Source organism: Myxine glutinosa, chromosome 9, assembly GCF_964187855.1.
Source record: "Myxine glutinosa chromosome 9, kmMyxGlut1.1, whole genome shotgun sequence".
NCBI lineage: Eukaryota > Metazoa > Chordata > Myxini > Myxiniformes > Myxinidae > Myxine > Myxine glutinosa.
The window spans coordinates 50,595,100-50,618,015 of NC_136269.1; the positions used below are offsets into that span (position 1 = coordinate 50,595,100).

The 22,916-nt window shown below is 43.5% G+C and overlaps 1 protein-coding gene across 4 annotated transcripts in view; it reads right to left on the reverse strand.

Moving 5' to 3' along the window:
- Nucleotides 1-412: 412 nt before the first annotated feature.
- LOC137435403 (RAB11-binding protein RELCH homolog) overlaps nt 413-22,916 on the reverse strand; it is a 228,606-nt gene continuing 206,102 nt past the window's right edge. For all 4 annotated transcript variants that reach the window (XM_078784344.1, XM_068129167.2, XM_068129168.2 and 1 more), the window contains exons 25-27: nt 15,737-15,825; nt 10,054-10,121; nt 413-1,642 (exon numbers count right to left, since the gene is read on the reverse strand). In XM_078784344.1, coding sequence (XP_078640470.1) covers nt 1,585-1,642; nt 10,054-10,121; nt 15,737-15,825 — 215 coding nt within the window. In that variant the 3' untranslated portion in view covers nt 413-1,584. The remainder of the gene's footprint in view (nt 1,643-10,053; nt 10,122-15,736; nt 15,826-22,916) is intronic.

Below are 22,916 nucleotides of genomic sequence, written 5' to 3' on the forward strand. Positions count from 1 at the left end.
CGGTATGTCTGTGGACTTTCAAGACGTTTCATTTTGGGTCCAGTGGATTATGTAAATTGATAAGATACTGACAGGCATAGCACATTTAGCTTTGTCTTTCGATAGCTCAACTTTTTTGGGGTTGGTTCTAATGGCATTTCACAACTTGCTTCAGTTTGTTGCAACAAGGTTGCTATTATACCGTGTGGTGCAAAGAGCACCACCCACCTCCAAGCCCTCTCTACCCACCCCACTCATGTAAAAATAAAAAAACAAGTTCAAAACAGACTTCGTACAGGTAGTTCCATCATCCTGCCTTCATTTCTGTCCATTATGCCAAAGTGACTGACTGGAACGAATCCCATTAAATTTCCTTCCACCAAATGTCACCTTTATAATAAAATATCAAGCTAATGGAACTTCAATAGAAAACTTATTCTGACCTTGAAATATAGTTTTATTGTTTTTCAGCAGCAACAAAATAAATAAATAAAATACAGCATGGTGCAAATGATGTACACATTGGCCCATATATGTATATAAAACAAATCATTAAAAATAAGAAGCCCACTCACCTGTGTAATATACATTGGACACGTATCAAAGAATCCGGAAGATAAGTAAAGACATAGGTAATGCACAGTGGGCCTTTTTGGAAAACAATGAACCAATATGCTAACCTGACCTTCCTGTTATATTAAACAGTTAGGCCCAAACATTTCAATAATCCTATGGCACACACTTTATTCCACAATAAAATGCTTTGATGCCATTTATGCGCACCAGTGAATCCCATAATTTTGATGTCACAAAATGCTTTTTTCTCATGCAAGCATTAAATAAACCATGTTGATGTAGTGCACATCAACGCGGTTTAAAATACATCGAGGAATCAGTCATGGGATTTGTATTGGTTGAATGAAAGGTAGGTAAAAATAGTGTAACATCTCCATTGATTTCCTCAGTTGTTGTGACAAAAATAAAACATGGCCTTGTAATACATAAAATACACATAAGGCAACAACAGCAACAAACAATACAGGAATTATGAGTCGATTAAGATGTGGGACAAAGTGTTTGAGATAACATGTGATGCATCATTGCCAAAAGACAGGTGCATGGACTTCATTGGTAATCGATGTGAAAACATAATGCCAATTTGCTTCTTCACACCAACAGCAACACAGTCTGTACCCAGGAAAGGTCTCAAGCGAGGCCTGTAACCCAAAGCAACTGCTCAAGACAAGTATTTTTTTTACAGCTAATACGCAAAAGTTGGAAGGACAGCAAAAGCACCAAGACTTGTTGTGGACTAATCTCCATGTTGCCAGGATCTGGTCGACTTGAAACACACTGTTCCATGGAAAAGGGATGAAGCTGATCACTAACCACTGCTCCTTAATGTGCACCTCAAGAGCCCTGGATAATATGTCACAAAAGTTTGCACCATCACACTCCTCACTGTAATGCCCTATTATAGTTACCCAAGGCAATTTGTTCCCAACACTTCTTCAGATTGGAATATGAGGTTGATGTTGCAAAGACCCACTCGTCCACAGGAATGTTGTAAATTCTTAAACATTCTTGCTGATGCTCAAGAGTTTTTCACTTCCTTCTCTGGAAAACGTTCCCCAGAAAGCCACTCCGGCTATCCCCAACGCTCCTGGGTAGAGGTCACAGAGAGATAGTTGTCAAAAGTTTGAATTGGCCCGAGCCTTCATAACAATAAATTAGATGGGATATGAAATTGAATAAAATAGAAAGTTTCATTGGTTTATAAATATGTTTAATAGCTTGTAAGTAAAATGCTGTAAGTAAAAAAGTAAAAAAAGCAAAATGATTGAGAGTAAAATATCGATCTTGATAATAAAATAAAAATAGATAGCTTGATAGTAAGTAAAATAGAAAAAGTAAAATGCTTGTAAGTAAAATGCTATAAGTTAAAAAAAAAAGCACCACACGACATTTGTAATGGTAACATGCATCTTATACATGATTCTCTTGATCAAGGGATGACTAGGTTTTGTATAAAACTGAAAAAAAAATAAAAAAAATAAAGGTCGAAAAAAAGGAGAAATAAAGGTTAGACAGAAAAAAGAAAGAGGATTAAGGGTTCAAAAGAAAACGAAAGAGAAATAAAGGTTAGAAAGAGAAATTAAGGTTAGAAAGATAAAAGGAAGAGAAATTAAGGTTAGAAAGATAAAAGGAAGAGAAATTAAGGTTAGAAAGATAAAAGGAAGAGAAATAAAGGTTCTACAGAAAAAAAGAAAGAGAAATAAAGGTTAGAAAGACAAAAGAAAGACAAATAATGGTTATAAAGAAAACAGAAAGAGAAATAAAGGTTAGAAAGAGAAATTAAGGTTAGAAAGATAAAAGGAAGAGAAATAAAGGTTCTACAGAAAAAAGAAAGAGAAATAAAGGTTAGAAAGAAGAAAAAGAGATAAATAAAGGCTAAAAAGAACAAGGAATAAAGGTTAGAAAGAAAATGAAAGAGGTATAAAGGTTAGAAAGAAAAAAGAAAGAGGAATAAAGGTTAGAAAGACAAATTAAGGTTAGAAAGATAAAAGGAAGAGAAATAAAGGTTCTACAGAAAAAAGAAAGATATAAAGGTTCTTAAGAAAAAAGAAAGAGAAATAAAGGTTCTAAAGAAAAAAGAAAGACAAATAATGGTTATAAAGAAAACAGAAAGAGAAATAAAGGTTAGAAAGAGAAATTAAGGTTAGAAAGATAAAAGGAAGAGAAATAAAGGTTCTACAGAAAAAAAGAAAGAGAAATAAAGGTTATAAAGAAAAAGAAAGAGGAATAAGGGTTAAAAAGAAAACGAAAGAGGAATAAAGGTTATAAAGAAAAAAGAAAGAGGAATAAGGGTTCTAAAGAAAAAGAAAGAGAAATAAAGGTTAGAAAGAAAAAAGAAAGAGAAATAAAGGTTCTTAAGAAAAAAGAAAGAGAAATAAAGGTTCTAAAGAAAAAAGAAAGAGGAATAAGGGTTAGAAAGAAAATGAAAGAGGAATAAAGGTTAGAAAGAAAACGAAAGAGGAATAAACGTTATAAAGAAAACGAAAGAGGAATAAAGGTTATAAAGAAAAAAGAAAGAGGAATAAGGGTTAGAAAGAAAGAGAAATTAAGGTTGGAAAGATAAAAGGAAGAGTCCATCTAGTGATGACTAGATGTAGTGATGTAGTAGTGATGACTCCATCTACATCTCGCTGTCTGATGATATGGACCAACTTCTATCTACTCATCCCAACTCTCTCTTCCTCATATGTGGTGATTTCAACTGTCATCATGCCAGTTGGCTGGGTGTGGGTACCTCTCTCACCAGCCATGGCTCTTCAGCAAAGGACTTCTGCGACTCACTGGGACTGACACAATCTGTCAATTTCCCGACCCGGATCTCAGTCAATGGAACATCTTCTCTTCTGGACTTGGTTATGACTAACTTCCCTGAAAATGTCTGCTGCTCTTCTTCTGCTCCGATCGGATCATCTGATCATGTCCTTGTTAAAGTGGACATCTCTCTGACCATCCTCAGGGAGCCTGCTCAGCGTCGACGAGTCTGGCATTTCACTCAGGCCAACTGGCACGGTCTTCAAGCAGCCATCAATCATCTGGACTGGTCTCCCATCTCTACCACCTCTGACATCAACTCATCCTGGGAATTCTTCCAAAGTAAATTGCTCTCTCTCATGCACAGATTTATCCCATCTCATCTTCAGTTGTCATACCCTTCCTCCCGTCCATGGTACACGGAATCTTGTGGTGAGGCTGTTGCCCAGAAACAACTTGCCTTCGTCTCCTGGAAAGCAAATCCAACGGAAGGAAATCTCATTTCCTTTCACAAAGCCCGAAACAAGTGTGTGTCCTCCCTCAGGAGAGCCAGGAAACAATATCTCTCCGTTCTCAAGACCGAACTCTCTTATCTGTCTCCCTCTTCCAAATCCTGGTGGCGTCTGGTCAAATCCGTTTCTGGTGTTTGTTCCCCCTCCATCCCCTCCCTTACCTCAAACGGCTACACAGCTGACTCCGCAAGTGAAAAAGCTGAATGCCTCAACTCTGTGTTTGCCTCTAAATCTTGTGTCCCAAACCCATCCCTCTCTGTACCCACCATACCCAGTCGTACCCTGCTGCTCCTGGACTCCGTGTCCTTTCCTCCTGACAAGGTGGAAAAGTTTCTGTCAACCCTCGACTCTGATTCTGCAACTGGACCCGACGGCATCAGCCCACGGGTCCTAAAATCCTGCTCTGCTGCTCTATCTCACCCTCTCTCTGTTCTCTTCACCCTCTCTTTTGCTCAAGGTCAACTGCCATCTGCTTGGAAATCAGCCAACATCACCGCTTTGCACAAACAAGGTGCAAAAACAGATCCTAGCAACTACAGACCAATCAGCCTTCTCCCAATTATCAGCAAAGTCATGGAATCCATCATTGCTTCTGATATGAAATCTTTCCTCTTCTCCAATGGCTTGATCTCTGATCATCAATTTGGTTTCAGACCAGGTCACTCTACTCTGGACATGCTGCTTCTGCTGTCTCAACAATGGATGGAGGTCCTCAATGCCAAACAGGAAATTAGAGCTGTCTCCCTCGACATATCACGTGCCTTCGACACGGTCTGGCACCCCGCTCTGCTCACCAAACTCTCCTCCTTTGGTATCCATGGAAATCTCCACGCATGGCTGGCGGACTTCCTCTCTAGTCGTCGTCAACGTGTGGCCTTGAATGGGTTTCTCTCATCTCCTCTTCCTGTTCAGGCTGGAGTTCCCCAAGGCAGTGTTCTGGGCCCCGTGCTTTTTCTGGTCTTCATCAATGATCTCTCTGACTCTCTCGAAAATCCTCTCTATCTCTTTGCTGATGACTCCACTCTCTGCCGCTCCATTCCTCTTCCCTCAGATCGGCAGTCTGCTGCCTCCTCACTCTCTGAAGACCTGGACAAAATCACAGACTGGTCAAACAAGTGGAACATGTCTTTCAATCCTGACAAATCTCACACTCTTACTATGTCTCTCCGAAAAGATCGACTGGACAACCCTCCCATCTACTTTCTCAACAATCCTCTCCAAGAAGTTCTGTCGCTCAAGATTTTGGGTCTCACTATCTGCCATGATCTTTCTTGGGAAAACCATATTTCCAAGCTGGCCTCCAAAGCCAGTCGCCGACTGGGCATCCTCCGTCGTGCGAAGTCCTTCCTCGGCACACCTGAGCTCCTCACCACATACAAGGCTTTCATCCGCAGCTCAATGGAATACTGTTCTCCCCTATGGGCCGGTGCTCCTGCCTCACACCTAGCTCGGCTTCACGCTGTTGAAACCAAAGCTTTCAGAATTATTGGAATCTCCCACGATGAAGCTATCTCTGAGGGCCTTTCACTCACTCACCGCAGGCAGGTAGGTGGTCTTTCTGTCTTCTACCGACTCCTCTCCGGCCTTGCACCCCCAGCTCTCTCTGTGCTCTGTCCCCCAAATATTCCTACAGGTCGCACAAGATCTGCCAGCAACCCTCTGATGGTTAAACTGCCGAAATCTCGGCTCTCCGCTCACCTTCACTCTTTCATTCCTCTTTTCTCCCGCCTCTGGAACAAACTACCTCACTCCCTTCAATCCCACTCCTCCCTCCAGGTCTTTAAAACAGCTGTTCACCACCATCTCTTATCTTCCCCCATCCAAAACCTTGATCTTTTCTACCCCCGCTAATTCACCCCAGATCCACCTTTTTTGAAATTCCAACTTCTTTCCTGGAAGTCCTGGCAGTGTCCATATGTTTTATTCCTCTCCCACTGCCCCCTTCCCACGCCCCCCCCCCCCCAAAGCCCTCGCCCTCTCTCAGATCTCTCGATGTCTCCATGTCTCTCGGTCGGTCCCTGCTCTCAAATGTTGTGTTTGTGTCCTTCCCCCTCTCTCCCCATCTTGTCTACCGCTCCCTATGTTATATGTTTTATGTGTCGGTTTGTCTTTCTGTGTGATTAATGTTCGCTCTTTCACGAGCCTCGATCTTGTATACAAAAAAAAAAAAAAAAAAAAAAAAAAGAGATATAAAGGTTCTACAGAAAAAAAGAAATAGAAATAAAGGTTATAAAGAAAAAAGAAAGAGGAATAAGGGTTAAAAAGAAAACGAAAGAGGAATAAAGGTTAGAAAGAAAACGAAAGAGGAATAAACGTTATAAAGAAAAAAGAAAGAGGAATAAAGGTTAGAAAGAGAAATTAAGGTTAGAAAGATAAAAGGAAGAGAAAAAAGGTTCTACAGAAGAAAAAAAAAGAGAAATAAAGGTTCTAAAGAAAAAAGAAAGAGGAATAAGGGTTAGAAAGAAAGAGAAATTAAGGTTAGAAAGATAAAAGGAAGACAAATAAAGGTTCTACAGAAAAAAAGAAATAGAAATAAAGGTTATAAAGAAAAAAGAAAGAGGAATAAACGTTATAAAGAAAAAAGAAAGAGGAATAAAGGTTAAAAAGAAAACGAAAGAGGAATAAACGTTATAAAGAAAAAAGAAAGAGGAATAAAGGTTAAAAAGAAAACGAAAGAGGAATAAACGTTATAAAGAAAAAAGAAAGAGGAATAAAGGTTAGAAAGATAAAAGGAAGAGAAATAAAGGTTCTACAGAAAAAGAGAAATAAAGGTTCTACAGAAAAAAGAAAGACAAATAATGGTTATAAAGAAAACAAAAAGAGAAATAAAGGTTAGAAAGAGAAATAAAGGTTAGAAAGATAAAAGGAAGAGAAATAAAGGTTCTACAGAAAAAAAAGAAAGAGAAATAGAGGTTATAAAGAAAAAAGAAAGAGAAATAGAGGTTATAATGAAAAAAGAAAGACAAATAAAGGTTATAAAGAAAAAAGAAAGAGGAATAGAGGTTATAATGAAAAAAGAAAGACAAATAGAGGTTATAAAGAAAAAAGAAAGAGAAATAAAGGTTAGAAAGAAAAAAGAAAGAGGAATAGAGGTTATAATGAAAAAAGAAAGACAAATAAAGGTTATAAAGAAAAAAGAAAGAGAAATAGAGGTTATAAAGAAAAAAGAAAGAGAAATAGAGGTTATAATGAAAAAAGAAAGACAAATAGAGGTTATAAAGAAAAAAGAAAGAGAAATAGAGGTTATAATGAAAAAAGAAAGACAAATAAAGGTTATAAAGAAAAAAGAAAGAGGAATAAAGGTTAGAAAGATAAAAGGAAGAGAAATAAAGGTTATAAAGAAAAAAGAAAGAGAAATAAAGGTTAGAAAGATAAAAGGAAGAGAAATAAAAGTTCTACAGAAAAAAAGAAAGAGAAATTAAGGTTATAAAGAAAAAAGAAAGAGAAATTAAGGTTATAAAGAAAAAAGAAAGAGAAATAAAGGTTAGAAAGAAGAAAAAGAGATAAATAAAGGCTAAAAAGAACAAGGAATAAAGGTTAGAAAGAAAATGAAAGAGGAATAAAGGTTAGAAAGAAAAAGAAAGACAAATAATGGTTATAAAGAAAACAGAAAGAGAAATAAAGGTTAGAAAGAGAAATAAAGGTTAGAAAGATAAAAGGAAGAGAAATAAAGGTTCTACAGAAAAAAAAGAAAGAGAAATAGAGGTTATAAAGAAAAAAGAAAGAGAAATAGAGGTTATAATGAAAAAAGAAAGACAAATAAAGGTTATAAAGAAAAAAGAAAGAGGAATAGAGGTTATAATGAAAAAAGAAAGACAAATAGAGGTTATAAAGAAAAAAGAAAGAGAAATAAAGGTTATAAAGAAAAAAGAAAGAGGAATAGAGGTTATAATGAAAAAAGAAAGACAAATAAAGGTTATAAAGAAAAAAGAAAGAGGAATAAAGGTTAAAAAGAAAAACGAAAGAGGAATAAAGGTTAAAAAGAAAAACGAAAGAGGAATAAAGGTTAGAAAGAAAATGAAAGAGGAATAAAGGTTATAAAGAAAATGAAAGAGGAATAAAGGTTATAAAGAAAAAAGAAAGAGGAATAAAGGTTAAAAAGAAAAAAGAAAGAGGAATAAAGGTTAGAAAGACAAATTAAGGTTAGAAAGATAAAAGGAAGAGAAATAAAGGTTCTACAGAAAAAAAGAAAGAGAAAAAAAGGTTATAAAGAAAAAAGAACAAGGAATAAAGGTTAGAAAGAAAAAAGTAAGAGGAATTACAGTTGGTGGAAAATCACCGTACGTCCATAGCCGTAGCAACATTTATATGTGCTGAAACTTCTCAAGTCGCCAAATTTTGTATTGCATTGTTTCCACACAGGCAGCTCATTTGAAGTTTGCCGAGAATGATTCTTGTTAACCATGTTAGCAGTCTCTGTGTTGGGGAAATTATTTTCTTTAGATGACGCAAAACATTTAGTACCTGCACCCCTCTTGTATGTCAGTAACTCATCTATTCGTAATGTTCTCCAACATCCAAGTGAAATTTATGATCAAACAGTCCATTTAGTGTGAACGGAATTCGGGATTATGGGAAACAGAAATTATATAGTATTAGTATTGGTAAAAAAAATCCGGCTGAAGTGGGCTGGACACGGTGCAAATGGAGGAAGACAGAATGGCAAAGAGAGAATATAGGTTTAGGGAGCAAGGTAGGAGGAAAAGAGGTAGACCATAGCTAAGATGGGAGTATTGTGTGAGGAAGGATATCAATAAGGTGGGGGTGGTTAGAGAGTGAAGAGAGTTGGCTGAGGACAGGGGGAACTGGAGGGGTATCATGTTCAAGGCAGGGCTGAAGCTTGGTACCATTGGCCTCACCTCTTATAAAGATAGGATGAGGAAGAATTAGAAGAAGAAAAAGATTAATAGAGTAATGCTGAGACTTGCTCATTTCATAGAAGTACAGAATCAACTCTTTATACCGCTGCTTTAATTGGAACTACTACTACTAACTACTACTACTACTACTACTAATCCGCATGCCCGACTTATGGACGTAGCGACCCAAATAACTGTCGGTCTTCCGCCTTTTGCCAACATTGACGTGGGATAAGACCAATCTCATTGGCACACTGGCGTAACCAATAGAGTCTTGGGCGTCCTCGAGGACGGTGGTTGGATCGGGTCGGTGACCTTGGTAAATATTCGTGCCAAAATCCAGGGAAATCTGAGCCGGTACATGTTCAATTAAGTGGCGGATGTGTCCAAACAGGGAATAGCATCTCCTTGTAATATCGAGTGTGATCAGGCCGAGTCTAGTGATCTCACAAATGGTCCTGTTTGAGACTCGGTCATACCATCGAACCCCAAGGATATGGCGTTGGCATCGCATATGAAAGGCTTGTAGGATATCTTGGTCCTTTTTCAAAAGGGTTCAGCGCTCACAACCATAGAGTAGAACAGGAAGGATACATGTTCTGTAAATACGGAGCTTTGATGGTAAACTAAGATGGTGCTGTTGCCAGACAGCGTCTAGTTGCCTCATGACAGAACCAGTCATGCCAATTCGTCTATGCACATTAGGGCTGCAGTAATCAGATGAACGAATGTTGCAGCCCAGGTAGGTAAAGTGGTCCACTGACTCTACAACTACACAGGAGATAGGTACTGATAGGGAGGAGGGACCAATGGGATCCTTGGCTTTTAGCAACCAATTCAAAGCGGTTGAACACGGCCAGCCAGTGGATAGGGTCTCTCACTAATAGGGCAGCATCATCTGCATATATTAGATCGGTGACGACTTCTCTAGAAGACGCGGAGAAAGGTGGTGATAAGTCGGTGTCCACTCTAACACAGGCTGCTGTATATTCATGGAGGTTCCGGACCAAGAGAAGTGATGAAGGAACTCCATTGCCTCTCAGCACCTTTCATAGGGATGTCTGGTCAAATGCAACCTTGATGTCGATATTCGCCACATTTAATGGGCGCTGAAATTCCCGATGAAGTTTTGCAAGAATACGGGAGTTGCACCTACAATATTTAGGTTTTCAATCTAATGTATTCACCACTCAGTCGTATATTGTGATAAAAACAAAGCATTGTGATGAGCGATACAACTAGGCTACTGCACAATAATGCAAACCACACATGGCAATGGTATTTCTAAAATCAGTAAATCCTATTGCATTTTGGCCATGTCACACTTAGCGGGCCAAACACTCCACTACTTAAGTGGCAGTTTTCCTCAAGCTCACCTTGAATCTCTGATGTTTTTCTCCTCCAATTTGAGCTCAAAATCTTTTATAATTGAGTTTAGGATTAGCTGCAAAACAATAACAAATTACAGGATTACAAAAGTTTTCCATCACAAAGAAAACATACTCGTATATGCATATACAATATTAGAAATAATTATGGAAGAGGAAAATGCACAAATAATGAGTAATTGCAACTGAGTGATCTTACTATAATTCACCAAATGTCCATCTTTCCGTTCCCGGGTACAGCAAAAACGGCGGAACTGATCGCAACGAAATTTTGGGTGGGTAATCCTGGGACCCCCTGGAGTAAAATAGGCTTTTTTCCTTAGGCTAAAATAGCTAAATAGGCTAAAATAGGCCTTTAAAATAGGTATTGTTTTTTCAATTTCAGGTTTGGTCTCCAGCATTTTCAGGTTTGGACTCCCGCCTAACGTTAATGTCCTGGGTACTGCAAAAACGGCTGCACTCATCGCAACGATACACCTCCATGTCCGCGGGATTCCCACGGGTAACCCCACTAGTATATAAAATACATAGACCATGCATTTATGACAGAAAATATGCAAAAACAAAATGAACATGTTGTACAGTGCATTTGTGTTTGGCATATGAACCCTCTGATTTATAAAGAACATGACACATTGTTTTCATGCTCCCATTCAGTTTAATATAATGCATGGGTGTGGGGAGTGTTGTTCTACATATCCTGCAACGTTTCCACAATTCATCCAAGGTATTTGGTTGCGGTTTGATTTGTTTTCGGCAATCAGTGTGTACCTTTGACTTTATGCAAACCCACTGACTGTTATATGGCTCCCTTGGCTGAGATGCATCCCCACACTTGTGTTGATCCACCCCAAGGCTTTACTGGAGGTGTTGTCCACTGATTGTTATATGGCTCCCTTGGCTGAGATGCATCCCCACACTTGTGTTGATCCACCCCAAGGCTTTACTGGAGGTGTTGTCCACTGATTGTTATATGGCTCCCTTGGCTGAGATGCATCCTCACACTTGTGTTGATCCACCCCAAGGCTTTACTGGAGGTGTTGTCCACTGATTGTTATATGGCTCCCTTGGCTGAGATGCATCCTCACACTTGTGTTGATCCACCCCAAGGCTTTACTGGAGGTGTTGTCCACTGACTGTTATATAGCTCTCCGCTTAGCCTTCAAACAAACTCCTGTTGATCATTACCAACAATTCAAACTGTTACTTATAGGTAAACCATACCTGCTTCCAGGTTTCATAAGCCTCCTGTTTCATTTCGGCTGCTCACTTCAGCATTTTAATTTGATTATCTCTCTTCAGCAAAGGTTCTCGGGCAATGACGCATCCAGAGACCACTTTGCGTGAAGGTGTATCTTATTGTTCTTGAAGAAAGGTCAACCAACACCCATAATCTCAGCTGGGTCATTCACCAGAACTTAACTGGATCGTCATCAATCACGTCAAAAAATACTCTGAGGTACTTAAATATGAACCCAAAGGCAATTTTTAAAAACCATTGAAAATCATTAATCATGGTCTAATTTGAAGGAGAAAAAAATGTAAAGTCTTTTTGCCAATCCCAAAGTGCCTAAAGTCCTAAAGTATCGATGTTCGATTTTTGCCAGCGACATCACACTCAAAACGCCCACATTGATTCAAATGGGAGCTTACATAAACAAATAGCGTATTTTGAGATGGGATTCCTATACTGATTCCGCCGTCATTAGCAACTCATTGTCATCTTCATCTTCTCAACGTCATCTTCCCCCATCCAAAACCTTGATCTTTTCTACCCCCGCTAATTTCACCCCAAATCCACTTTTTTGAAATACCAACTTCTGTCCTGGAAGTCCTTGGTGTCCTTGTGTTTTATACTTCTCCCACACCCCCTCGCCTCCTCCCCCCAAGCCCTCTCCCTCCCACACATCTCCCGATATCCCTGCTCTCAAATGTTGTGTTTGTGTGCTTCCCCTTCTCTCCCCATCTTGTCTACCGCTCCCTCCTTTTACATATTTTGTTTGTCTGTTTGATTTGTTTGTGAAATAAATGTTAGCTCTTTCAACTGATCAGTGGGATTTTGAAGAAGCTATTGGAGACAAAATTTGTGATGGAAACGCTTTCGGGGGAATTAGAGAGCCACATCCTTTTGACCCTTATATGAGTGATTCAGATGAGCATGGTGATAATGGAAGTGTTAGTGAAGATGAAACTGCCAGTTGCATGTTCACTACATATTGGAAGGTTGTTTTTCCATTCAATTGCCGGTTTATCGGGGATTTTGTGTTAATTGATAAATCAGTTATATTACTCCAGAATAAATACGAGACGACAGCATGGATACAGCATGGACACAGCACAGACATGACACAACACGGCCATGACTCAGCATGGCCATGAAACGACACTGTACGGACATCGCCCAAGCTCACTCGGACACCGGCCAAGCACACTCGGACACCGCCGACAAAATGGGGGATGAATGATTTGTTCCACCATCGCAGGCTGACCCGGTGACATATATTACAGGGTTGTTCCATTTCATATTTTCCCTGGAAGGCATTTTGGTCTATGGTCATGCTATGTTATGTCCCACCGTCATGTCAATGCTGTGCTGTGATGCGCCATGTCGATGTCCTGCCCAAGAGGAGGGGGGAGTGAGGGTGTGGATTGGTGGCAAAGTGAAATTGGTCACTGACAGGCCAACAAGTGTTTGATTCACCGCTCAAATCGCCCATGCACATGTACTGGTAGCTGGGTAGAGATGGTCTTATAGTTTCGAGCAACGGCTGTTTCTTCCGCTTAATTTTGGGGATGGCATCCTCTATTTATCATTGCGGATAACTACAAGAACAACAGCAATCTCTGTTGTTTCATAGCAGTGTTCTGTAAAATGTTCCGAGCACAAAAGAGAACATTCTTAAGCCCCATCCGCACTCAGGTATTTCGGACAAACCTCGTCCAATTTCTGGCAAATTTAGTATCTTTCGGCCATTGGTATAGCATGAAACCATCTGGGTTTGTATTACTACAACCACCAATAATTATTCTCTGTTTATAATGCTTCGACTCAGCATATTTGTGGAAAATTGAAATGTATTCACCGTTTGAGTTAAATCGTAAATCGTACCGTGAGATGTAACCCATAGACAGTACGAATATGGTTGTCGACTTCTGAGTGTAACGTCATGGATATGTGTGAAGAAGAAGATTGACTTTTAATCGCAAAATTACCTACATTAAAAACCACCTTTAGAGGCCAAAAAGGCAAAATTACCTACATTATAAATCACAAATCAGAAAAAGACACAACATGTCCATTTTGTAGGGTATCAAGGAACAGGTTAGCATTGAGGTGGTCTGAGCATTTGGGTTCCCCTTCAACATTACTTTTGGAGAGTTTGGCCTTTTCACCTCGGCTGCTTATATACACTATAGTCAATATATCTTCCATACACTATATTTTCTACATACATCTATGCACTTAAGTCAATATATCTACACATCAGTGATGCCTCCATTTACATCTCGCTGTCTGACAACATGGACCAACTTATATCCACTCATCCCAACTCTCTCTTCCTCATATGTGGCGACTTCAACTGTCATCATGCAAGCTGGCTGGGTGTGGGTACCTCGCGCACCAGCCACGGCACCTCAGCAAAGGACTTCTGCGCCCAACTGCGACTGACACAATCTGTCAATTTCCCGACCCGGATCTCAGTCAACGGTACATCATCTCTTCTAGACTTGGTTATGAAAACTTCCCTGAAAATGTCTGCTGCTCTTCTTCTGCTTCAATTAGTTCTTCTGATCATGTGCTTGTTAAAGTGGACATCTCTCTGGCCATTCTCAGAGAGCCTCCTCAGCGTCGACGAGTCTGGCATTTCACTCAGGCCGACTGGCATGGTCTTCAAGCAGCCATCAATCATCTGGACTGGTCTCCCATCTCTACAGCCTCTGACATCATCTCTTCCTGGGAATTCTTCCAATGTAAACTGCTCTCTCTCTCATGCATAGATTTATCCCATCTCGTCTTCAGTTGTCACACCCTTCCTCCCGCCCATGGTACATGGAATCTTGTGGTGAGGCAGTTACCCTGAAACAACTTGTCGACGTGTTTTCATGTTCAATGTGTTAGCTCTTACATGAGCCTCGATTCTGTATACCAATTTTTTTTTCCTGTTCCTCAGTCTTGCATACAGCTCCTGCTGAAACATTAAGTGAGGTGAGTTTGCAATCTGCATGGAGCAGCATGGAGAAGCCTTCACTCGTTTTGATTTCTGTAGCTTGTCATGTGAAATTTCCCTACTCTTCATGGTTAGAGTCGACTCAAGCTTCCAATAACTGAGGATGACTCTGAAAATATGAAATTTGACACTATAAATGTGCATGAGCTTAAAATAGACATGGCAACAAGCAGTATGGATTTAGAATGGATGGTATATCCATTGTGACAAATTGTTGAAATTGGTATGTGATGCATGCTTGATGGGCCAAATGGCCTTTTCTCTCACTATTTACCACTTTTAAATTGCCAACCTGATGCCTGACAATGCCCATCCCTCGGTAGCCGCCCCAAATTAAAAAAAAAAAACATCACCAAGTGACAAGAGATTCACAAACAGTCACTGGTCATTACGAGATGGTACTATTAACCTCGAATTCACTATTTACATCAAAATAAAAGATATTACTTAATTTCTTATGACAAAAACAATGGAAAGAAGTCACCATGCCATGACAAACAATAATGGGAAATAATATCCCATCAAAAGTAAGCAGAAGTGAATCGGGCAGTAGTTATTGTCCCCCGTCGCAGCACGGAGCGAAAGGGGGACTGTGGTTTTCCCCTCCGTCCGTGTGTGCGTGCGTCCGTGTGTGCGTGCGTCCGTCCGTGCGTGTGCGCCCCTGCGTGCGGGCGTGCATGCGTAAGCGAAGGAACGAATTCTAATTTGGTGTGCGGGTGCAACCCACGTCAAAATCCAAGATGGCCGCCGCCATGTATGTCTGAACCTTGTGAGCGGAATATCTTGAAAAATAATCGAAGTACCAACTTCTAATCTGGTGTGTGGGTGTATCTCGGCATAAGGAAGAAAGCTATTGAAAATTGGGTCGCCACGTCAAAATCCAAGATGGCCGCCGCCATGTATGTCTGAACATTGTGAGCGGAATATCTTGAAAAATAAGCGAAGTACCAACTTCTAATCTGGTGAGTGGGTGTATCTAGGCATAAGGAAGAACGCTATTGAAAATTGCGTCGCCACATCAAAATCCAGGATGGCCGCCACCATGTATGTCTGAGCCTTGTGAGCGGAATATCTTGAAAAATAAACGAACTACTAACTTCTAATCTGGTGTGTGAGTGTATCTACGCATAAGGGAGAACGCTATTGAAAATTGGGTCGCCACGCCAAAATCCAAGATGGCCGCCTTGCGTTTTCCACTTTGTCAACTCACATCACTTCAACGACGGGGGACCGAGGCGTAACGCTTGTTTTTCACTTGTATCAAAGTGAGAGAACAAGAACATTAAGGCACACAATTTCACCATACCCAGGAAGCCATCAAAGGTACAGGTCAGAGAGACTAATAATCAAGACAATTTTGTGAAAAACTACTTACATGAATGGCACAATGAGAAATAGCAGAGCAGAGATCGGATGACTTTAGTATTCAGGAAAATCATTACCTGGTGCTCGTGGGAAAAGCTCTGCATATCATCGCTGAGACTACGCAGGGCTGGCAAGAAATGTTGCTGCAATACAGCCTCGTCCACGACTGCCATTAAGAGTCAAGGTTTCACATCATGATCTGAGGCAGTCAACATTTTAGCTGTATGATTTAAAAGCTGCAAGACTTTTGGCTGATGATATTGTGAGCAATTATAATGAAATAAAACGGGCTGTAAATATCTCCAAAAGAATATAATAACACACACACAGCATATATATATATTGAAAATATATGTATACTCATCTATATATATATATATATATATATATATATATATATATATATATATATATATATATATATATATATATATATATATATATATATGTATGTGTATATACATATATATATATATATATATATATATATATATTGTTACGGACACGACTTATTAAGATGTTATGCTGGGCCGAGCGGAATGGCCGCCGTGTTCGCACAAGTTACCCGATTACACTCGAACGTTGGCCGAATCGCGCTATGCTAAATCAATGAAGGAAAGGACACAACGGCTGGGTTAAATGACACGACACCACGGGTACAGTTCTCAAGACCTCCGGAGGAGGATATAATATGGGTTATGCGGAACGTTTAGATTACACGGCACAGAGGTACAGCACAGTAAGGTGGGCACTTATACACGGTCTTATCTTAGCCCTGACAGACCACAGACAAACGGGACAAGACTGACTCACACAGGGATTGATGGCAAGGAGGGACAGGCAGTCGATAGCTCAAGGTGCACCTTGGCTCAGGGGCAGAATCGACCCGGTCCGGTCCAGAGATGCGGGGAGGTATTCAGCGCTTGGAGGTGGCGACTTCTCTCTCCAAGCTGGGGGCGCATCTGACGTCACCTCCGGTAAGTGGCTGCGTATATCCAGCGGGGAGTGACACGCCCTCGGCTCGTTAGCTCCGCCCCAGATGGAATCGGTCCGCCGCTTCTTATTGGGTGCGGGGGGGTTACCGGGCTCTGCCCTTGACGAGGAGCTGACAGTCAGCCCCTGTGTGGTAACCCCGTCGGAGCACATGGGCAATGGCGGCTAACCAAGCCGGAGTGAGGACGCACACTCCCCGCACCGCCGCCGCGCCGCCCCCGCTGTTGTTGTAGTTGTTGTTGTTGTAGTTCCATGAGGAAGAGATGCGGGGAGGTATTGGGAGGTCCTAAACTCACTACTGGTGCCATACAATCACATTCTGGTGCAACGAAGAGTCAGAATTAATGGAAACGAGTCCTTAACTGACATAGACTAAGAATAACTAGCAAGATGTCCTATAGTTGTCTACGTGAGATGCGGTGAACCTGGGCACGACATTTAATGGGGGAAAAAGGGGAAGGTCGGGGCTACAGAGTGTTGTTTACAGACAATGGGACTAGGGAATGGGGGATTGGGGATAGTTGGGGAGTATTGGGGAAATAGGGGAATATTTACAAGCGGATATGGATGGAGGCCAAATCCCATATCCGCAACATTGCACCCTTCTCTACCTCGGGGCATCCCGACCCGATAAATTTTTACCTACTTTAGTGTGGCACTCAGATGTAGTTCCCTCTACTATTAACTCTACCCTGAGTGCGACAGTTTTACAGATGTTCACAAATGAGTAAATATGTCCCCCTGTGACGTTGCACCCTTCTCCTCACAGAACCACCCCCACAGGATAACCGACTCGCGGAAAGAATCCTCAAACTAAACATACAGCCGGTAGGGAGCATTATTTACACAAGACTACACTGATATTTACACTACGATCCAGGACCTGTTTTTGGAGGAACACATGCAGATGTTATGCATAGAGAGAGCACGCATGCCAGCATCGATACACCAACCCACGAGTGCCCTGTGGCCTTACGGCCTTTAATAATGTGCAGAGCACCCATTCCAAGCACCAAAAGCACCACCCTTATCATACAGTCAGCACCATCCGGTGCACCAATAAAGTGCTCAACGTCACCGGTGGTGTCGCAGCCGGCCGATGTTCTGCCGCTGGTCTTGCCTTCATGTGGTGCACTTGGCCTTCTGGCTTCTTTCAAAAATAAAGAAAGGCGCCAACCGCGTCCATTTCTTTATTGTGGCCGTCAGGGGGCCAACTAAAAGTGGTTCACCTGTATGGCATAGGTGCCACGTTGACCCAGAGGTCCATCCACGGGTGGTGCTTGCCCGCAAGAGAACTGCGGTCCATGGTGGGCGGCCACAAAAATTGCGGTCCATATGGTGTATCGATCCCGGCAGCAAGCAGCGAAAGTGCAGGCCCACAACTGCGGAGCCAGCACCTCTCTCTCCTCTCTCTCTGCCCCAAAGCCAGATCCTCGGAGGTGGGAGACAAAAGAAGAAGACAAGTGAGTCAGGTGGTAAGGGCGCAAAAGTGCACGCAATATTAGGTAATGCACACTAGGGGCACATGGGAACCAGGTGAGACAGATACGTTCCTACCGTACGCCCCCCCCCCACCAGGTAACCTACATTGCCCCTCCCTTACCCCTTACTGTATCCACAAAACACAACACTACCCATAAACATCTACTTTACAAATCCACAACGTCCCTACTGTCTTCCCCGTTCCTCCCATAAACCAAATTCATCTTCTCTCCCTCCTAACCAATCAAATTTGCCATTTCCAACTCTCATCAAAATTTGCCATCACCAATTCATCATCAGTCCCTCCTAAGGAGGGAGAGATGGAATCACCCCAATGTCTCATCCACGTCGTGATGCGTCTCACCAATCCACACAGCAATTCTCATTTCCTGCACACAGAACAAAGAAAACCCAGGTGTGGAGTCATCATCATCACCACAGGTAAGTGGCTGCGTATGGTGCGACAGGTTCATCAATCCTAACTATTTCCTAAATGACTTTAACAACTTTACATTACCCGGGGTCTTTCTCCTGCCAAACCATTGGCCCTCTTACACTATGGGTTCTAAAAACCAATTCCCATTGACCAAACTGTGGTGCTTTTCAATTTGGGGTCTCACTCCCCCGATTCATCTCCCGGTGCCCTCGCACAATTTCTGGGCTGCGACGTGTAGCTCTCCCAGCAGGTCTACCCACCTGCACACCTCCACCACTGCAGTTGCCTCCGAGCTTACCTGCTCCTTACCCTAACCTAACTACCTGGGGAAGGCCCTCTGGCGCTCTCCCCACTCGGTGCCCTCTCTGGCACTGGGCTACCCGGGTCCGTCCTCCGGATCCTCGGGCCCCATCCACAACTCTACCGGCTCCCAGAGCCCACCTGCGGCCTCACCTGGCCGACATCCTCACAGTGGTGGAGTGCCCAAACCAACTACACACACTAACAGGCTACACGCCCAGCCATTTCCACAACACTAATGCACCCATCCACAATACCATTCTGCAACCGCACCACAAATGCCAATATCCAACCACAATTTACCTATACCCTCTACCTAACACTTACACTACCCGCCCCGGGTACTCGTGAAAGGGGTCCACTCTTCCCCCATCCACACCTTCGCACCATGCCCACCACTCCGTACCACTTACTCCAACTCTCTCCACACCACCTTTACTTGCACACCTGTGCTCTCATACTTGGTGCCGCCTGCACCCTTCTCTCCCCAAGCGCATTCGTGCTGATCCACAACACTCACTACTCATCCACTGCTCCACACACCTGTCCAGTTCTCACACAGCATCATCTCATCTAACTACTCCCCTCTGAAACTTGCGCTTCCCAGTCGTCCCTTTAAACTATTGCGCTCCCTCGTCATTATCAAACACTAAGCTACTACGTCCCCACTACAGGTATCAGTCACTAACTAAACCTTAACGTTACCTAATGTCATCTTCTAGGTCCCTACACACGATATATCCTAACCCACCCGGGCTAGTTTTCACTGCCATCAACCCCATAATCTATAGCGCATTTGCCCCACATGGGAAGGGTGGCAGGGATGCCACCCTTACCCACCGGGCCCATCGCTCACTACCAATTTTGCACATCAAATTTCAACAAATCAAAAATTTGCCAATCACTACCCATCATCTGCCAATCATTACTGCCACTCCTTTGCCAATCATCAAATTTTGTTTTTCTCTAATTTTGGGGCCAAAACACTAACCTCATCACACAGTCTACTCACTAATGCCTCTCGGTGCGCCAATTCCTGTCCAAAGCCCGGCTTCGTAAAGCCAAGCCATGAATGCGGGTTGTGTTGTGCCAGCGGCTGGACGCGTCCGGCACTCGGTGCAGGGAAGGAGGTTTACCCGGGCCGAGATCCCACGCACCATCTCGGCACGGAGCCATCCCATGGCCCGATCTCGACCTGCCGGAATGCCTCAACAAAAAGTGGTCGCCATGACGACCCTTCCTATCCAGCTGCCCGCTCCGCCTAGTGGGGCACGGACGCGGCCGTTCAAAGCGAGGCCCAGCACGCACCGAGGGCCCGATTCGGCTATAAGTCGTTCTAACCTCTAACCCGGTTATCGTCGATGCCTCACCTGGATGCTTACAAGCATACGCTACCCCTTTCTTGCTCATACATGCAGCCGTTTCCATCCTCCTCGTTGTACCTTTTCTTACACACCTCGGTACACTCACTCCGCTCACCGACTTGGTCACACACCTGACCACCGAACACCTTGGCACACATTCGTCGCTCGCACACCTCACCAACACACCTCTTCGCGCCCCCTCCTCGGTCACCTCCTCTGTGACAACCACAGGTGTGCTCTCACTCGCACACCCAACCACGTGCCTCACGACCAATTCCAGCGTGCATTCCCACTCACGCTCTACCATTCCAGGTGTGCATCCTTCCATTCCAGGTGTACATCCTCGCTCACCTGTCACAACCAACTCACGCTCCTTGTCACTCTCACTACTCTCACCTCCATTCTTGACAGCGCACTCACCCTTACTCTTGACAGCGCACTCTTTCCTCATGCACCTGTCCGTTACACACCTTTCTCGCGCACACTCTTGTGCACACTCTCCCGTCACACCCTCTGTAACACTTACCACACCGCGCTTCCATGTGCTCCCTCGCACACGCGCTACGACCGACTCACTCTCGCCAGCACCTTCACTCCTTGGCACGCACTTTTTCCTCACACACCCCAGAGTCGGACTTTCTCGCACACCTCCTTTTTCGCACACCAGACCTGTCGCACACTTCACCAACGGCCTCTCACGAACACCCGGGTCCATCTCGACCCCCAAGCTTCTTAAATCACCTGGCGCAACATACGCACGACCATATTGGTCACCACTTACACCGGGTCCTCTTCCTCTTCGCTTCTCCTCCATCACCTGCGAATCCCTCATCCGGTTAATGAGCACATCATCACGATCCGAACACAGACTTTGGACCAATTCTTTTATCTCCTCTTTTATCTCTTTCTTATCCCCTCTCCGTCGCTTCTTAATTTCGCTCACCCCTTCTTCCACTTCTTCTAATTTCTGCTTCACCTCTTTTATTTCCCGGTACGTCTCCTCAAGCTCGTCCTCTAAGGCTACCTTGACCGTTTCCATGTGCGTCCTCACCTGCCGGTCCTTCGTCTCCATTACCTCTGTCACCTCGTCCAACCTCGTTGTCAGTCCCTCACGTACCATCTGACATTGCCTCTTCGTCGCTATCAAGTCGTCTTTTAGTTCTTTCTGTGTCGCTTTTAACCCTCCTAGTACCGCAGTGTTCCTTTGTACCTGCTCCGTTACTTCTTTTTGTCCCTCCGTCAGCTGTTCCACCTCCTGCGTCAGGTCCTCTATGCCCCCTTGTAACTTTACAGTCCCCTTTCTCACCTCCTTCTCCATGTGCTCCTTACAGTGCCTCACCTCCTCGCGCACTCCTCCGACCTCCTCACTCACCCCTCTTCTGATCTCTTCTCCCATCACTTGCATCTCCTGCCCAGATGCCACCCTCATCTGCTCCATTTCCTCCCTGTGAGCATCCAGTTTGGTTTCTACCCCCATTCTGACCCCCTCTATCTGCTGCCCCATTTGTTTAACTTCCCTTTCCGCTTGGTCCCTCATGTCCCTCAATTTGCCTTCCATACTGTTTTCTAACCCCTCTAACCCATTTTTCACTCCCTCTATCTGATTCTCCTGGGCAGCCATTCTGTTTTCTACCCCCATTAACCCCTCCTGTATTTCCCCTAATCTATTGTCTAATCCCTCTATTCTACTCCCTAACCCTCCGATCTGGGCCCCCATGTCCTCCCTCAATTTCTCGCTATTGGACCCCATTTGGCCCTCCAATCGCTCACTATCAGCCCTCATTTGCTCACTATTAACCCTCATATCGTCCTTCTGCAGGTTGAGGGCCGCCTGCATTTGCGCCATAAATTGCTCCATGAGGGCCTGCATTTGGGCCATCCCTCCCACTTGTGCAGCGGGTGCGGCCGCCGTAGCTATGTGCGAGGCGCCATTTTGCGCGCCCGCAACCTCGTGCGCGACGACGCCATTTTGCGACCCTGCTACCCTCACTGCTTCGCTCTCCTCATGTCCCTCAATTTGGTCCTGGATCGACCCTGCCTCACTCTCCTCTACCGGAACCCAGCCGTCTTGATCTGCCATAGCGCGACTTTCAAAATTCGGGTTTTTATTTTTTTTTGTAAAACACAATCAAATTTCGCCGTTATAATTTCGAGCGCGTGAAACGCGCTCCGGGACCGATCCCACTTCCCGACACCAATTGTTACGGACACGACTTATTAAGATGTTATGCTGGGCCGAGCGGAATGGCCGCCGTGTTCGCACAAGTTACCCGATTACACTCGAACGTTGGCCGAATCGCGCTATGCTAAATCAATGAAGGAAAGGACACAACGGCTGGGTTAAATGACACGACACCAGGGGTACAGTTCTCAAGACCTCCGGAGGAGGATATAATATGGGTTATGCGGAACGTTTAGATTACACGGCACAGAGGTACAGCACAGTAAGGTGGGCACTTATACACGGTCTTATCTTAGCCCCGACAGACCACAGACAAACGGGACAAGACTGACTCACACAGGGATTGATGGCAAGGAGGGACAGGCAGTCGATAGCTCAAGGTGCACCTTGGCTCAGGGGCAGAATCGACCCGGTCCGGTCCAGAGATGCGGGGAGGTATGCAGCGCTTGGAGGTGGCGACTTCTCTCTCCAAGCTGGGGGCGCATCTGACGTCACCTCCG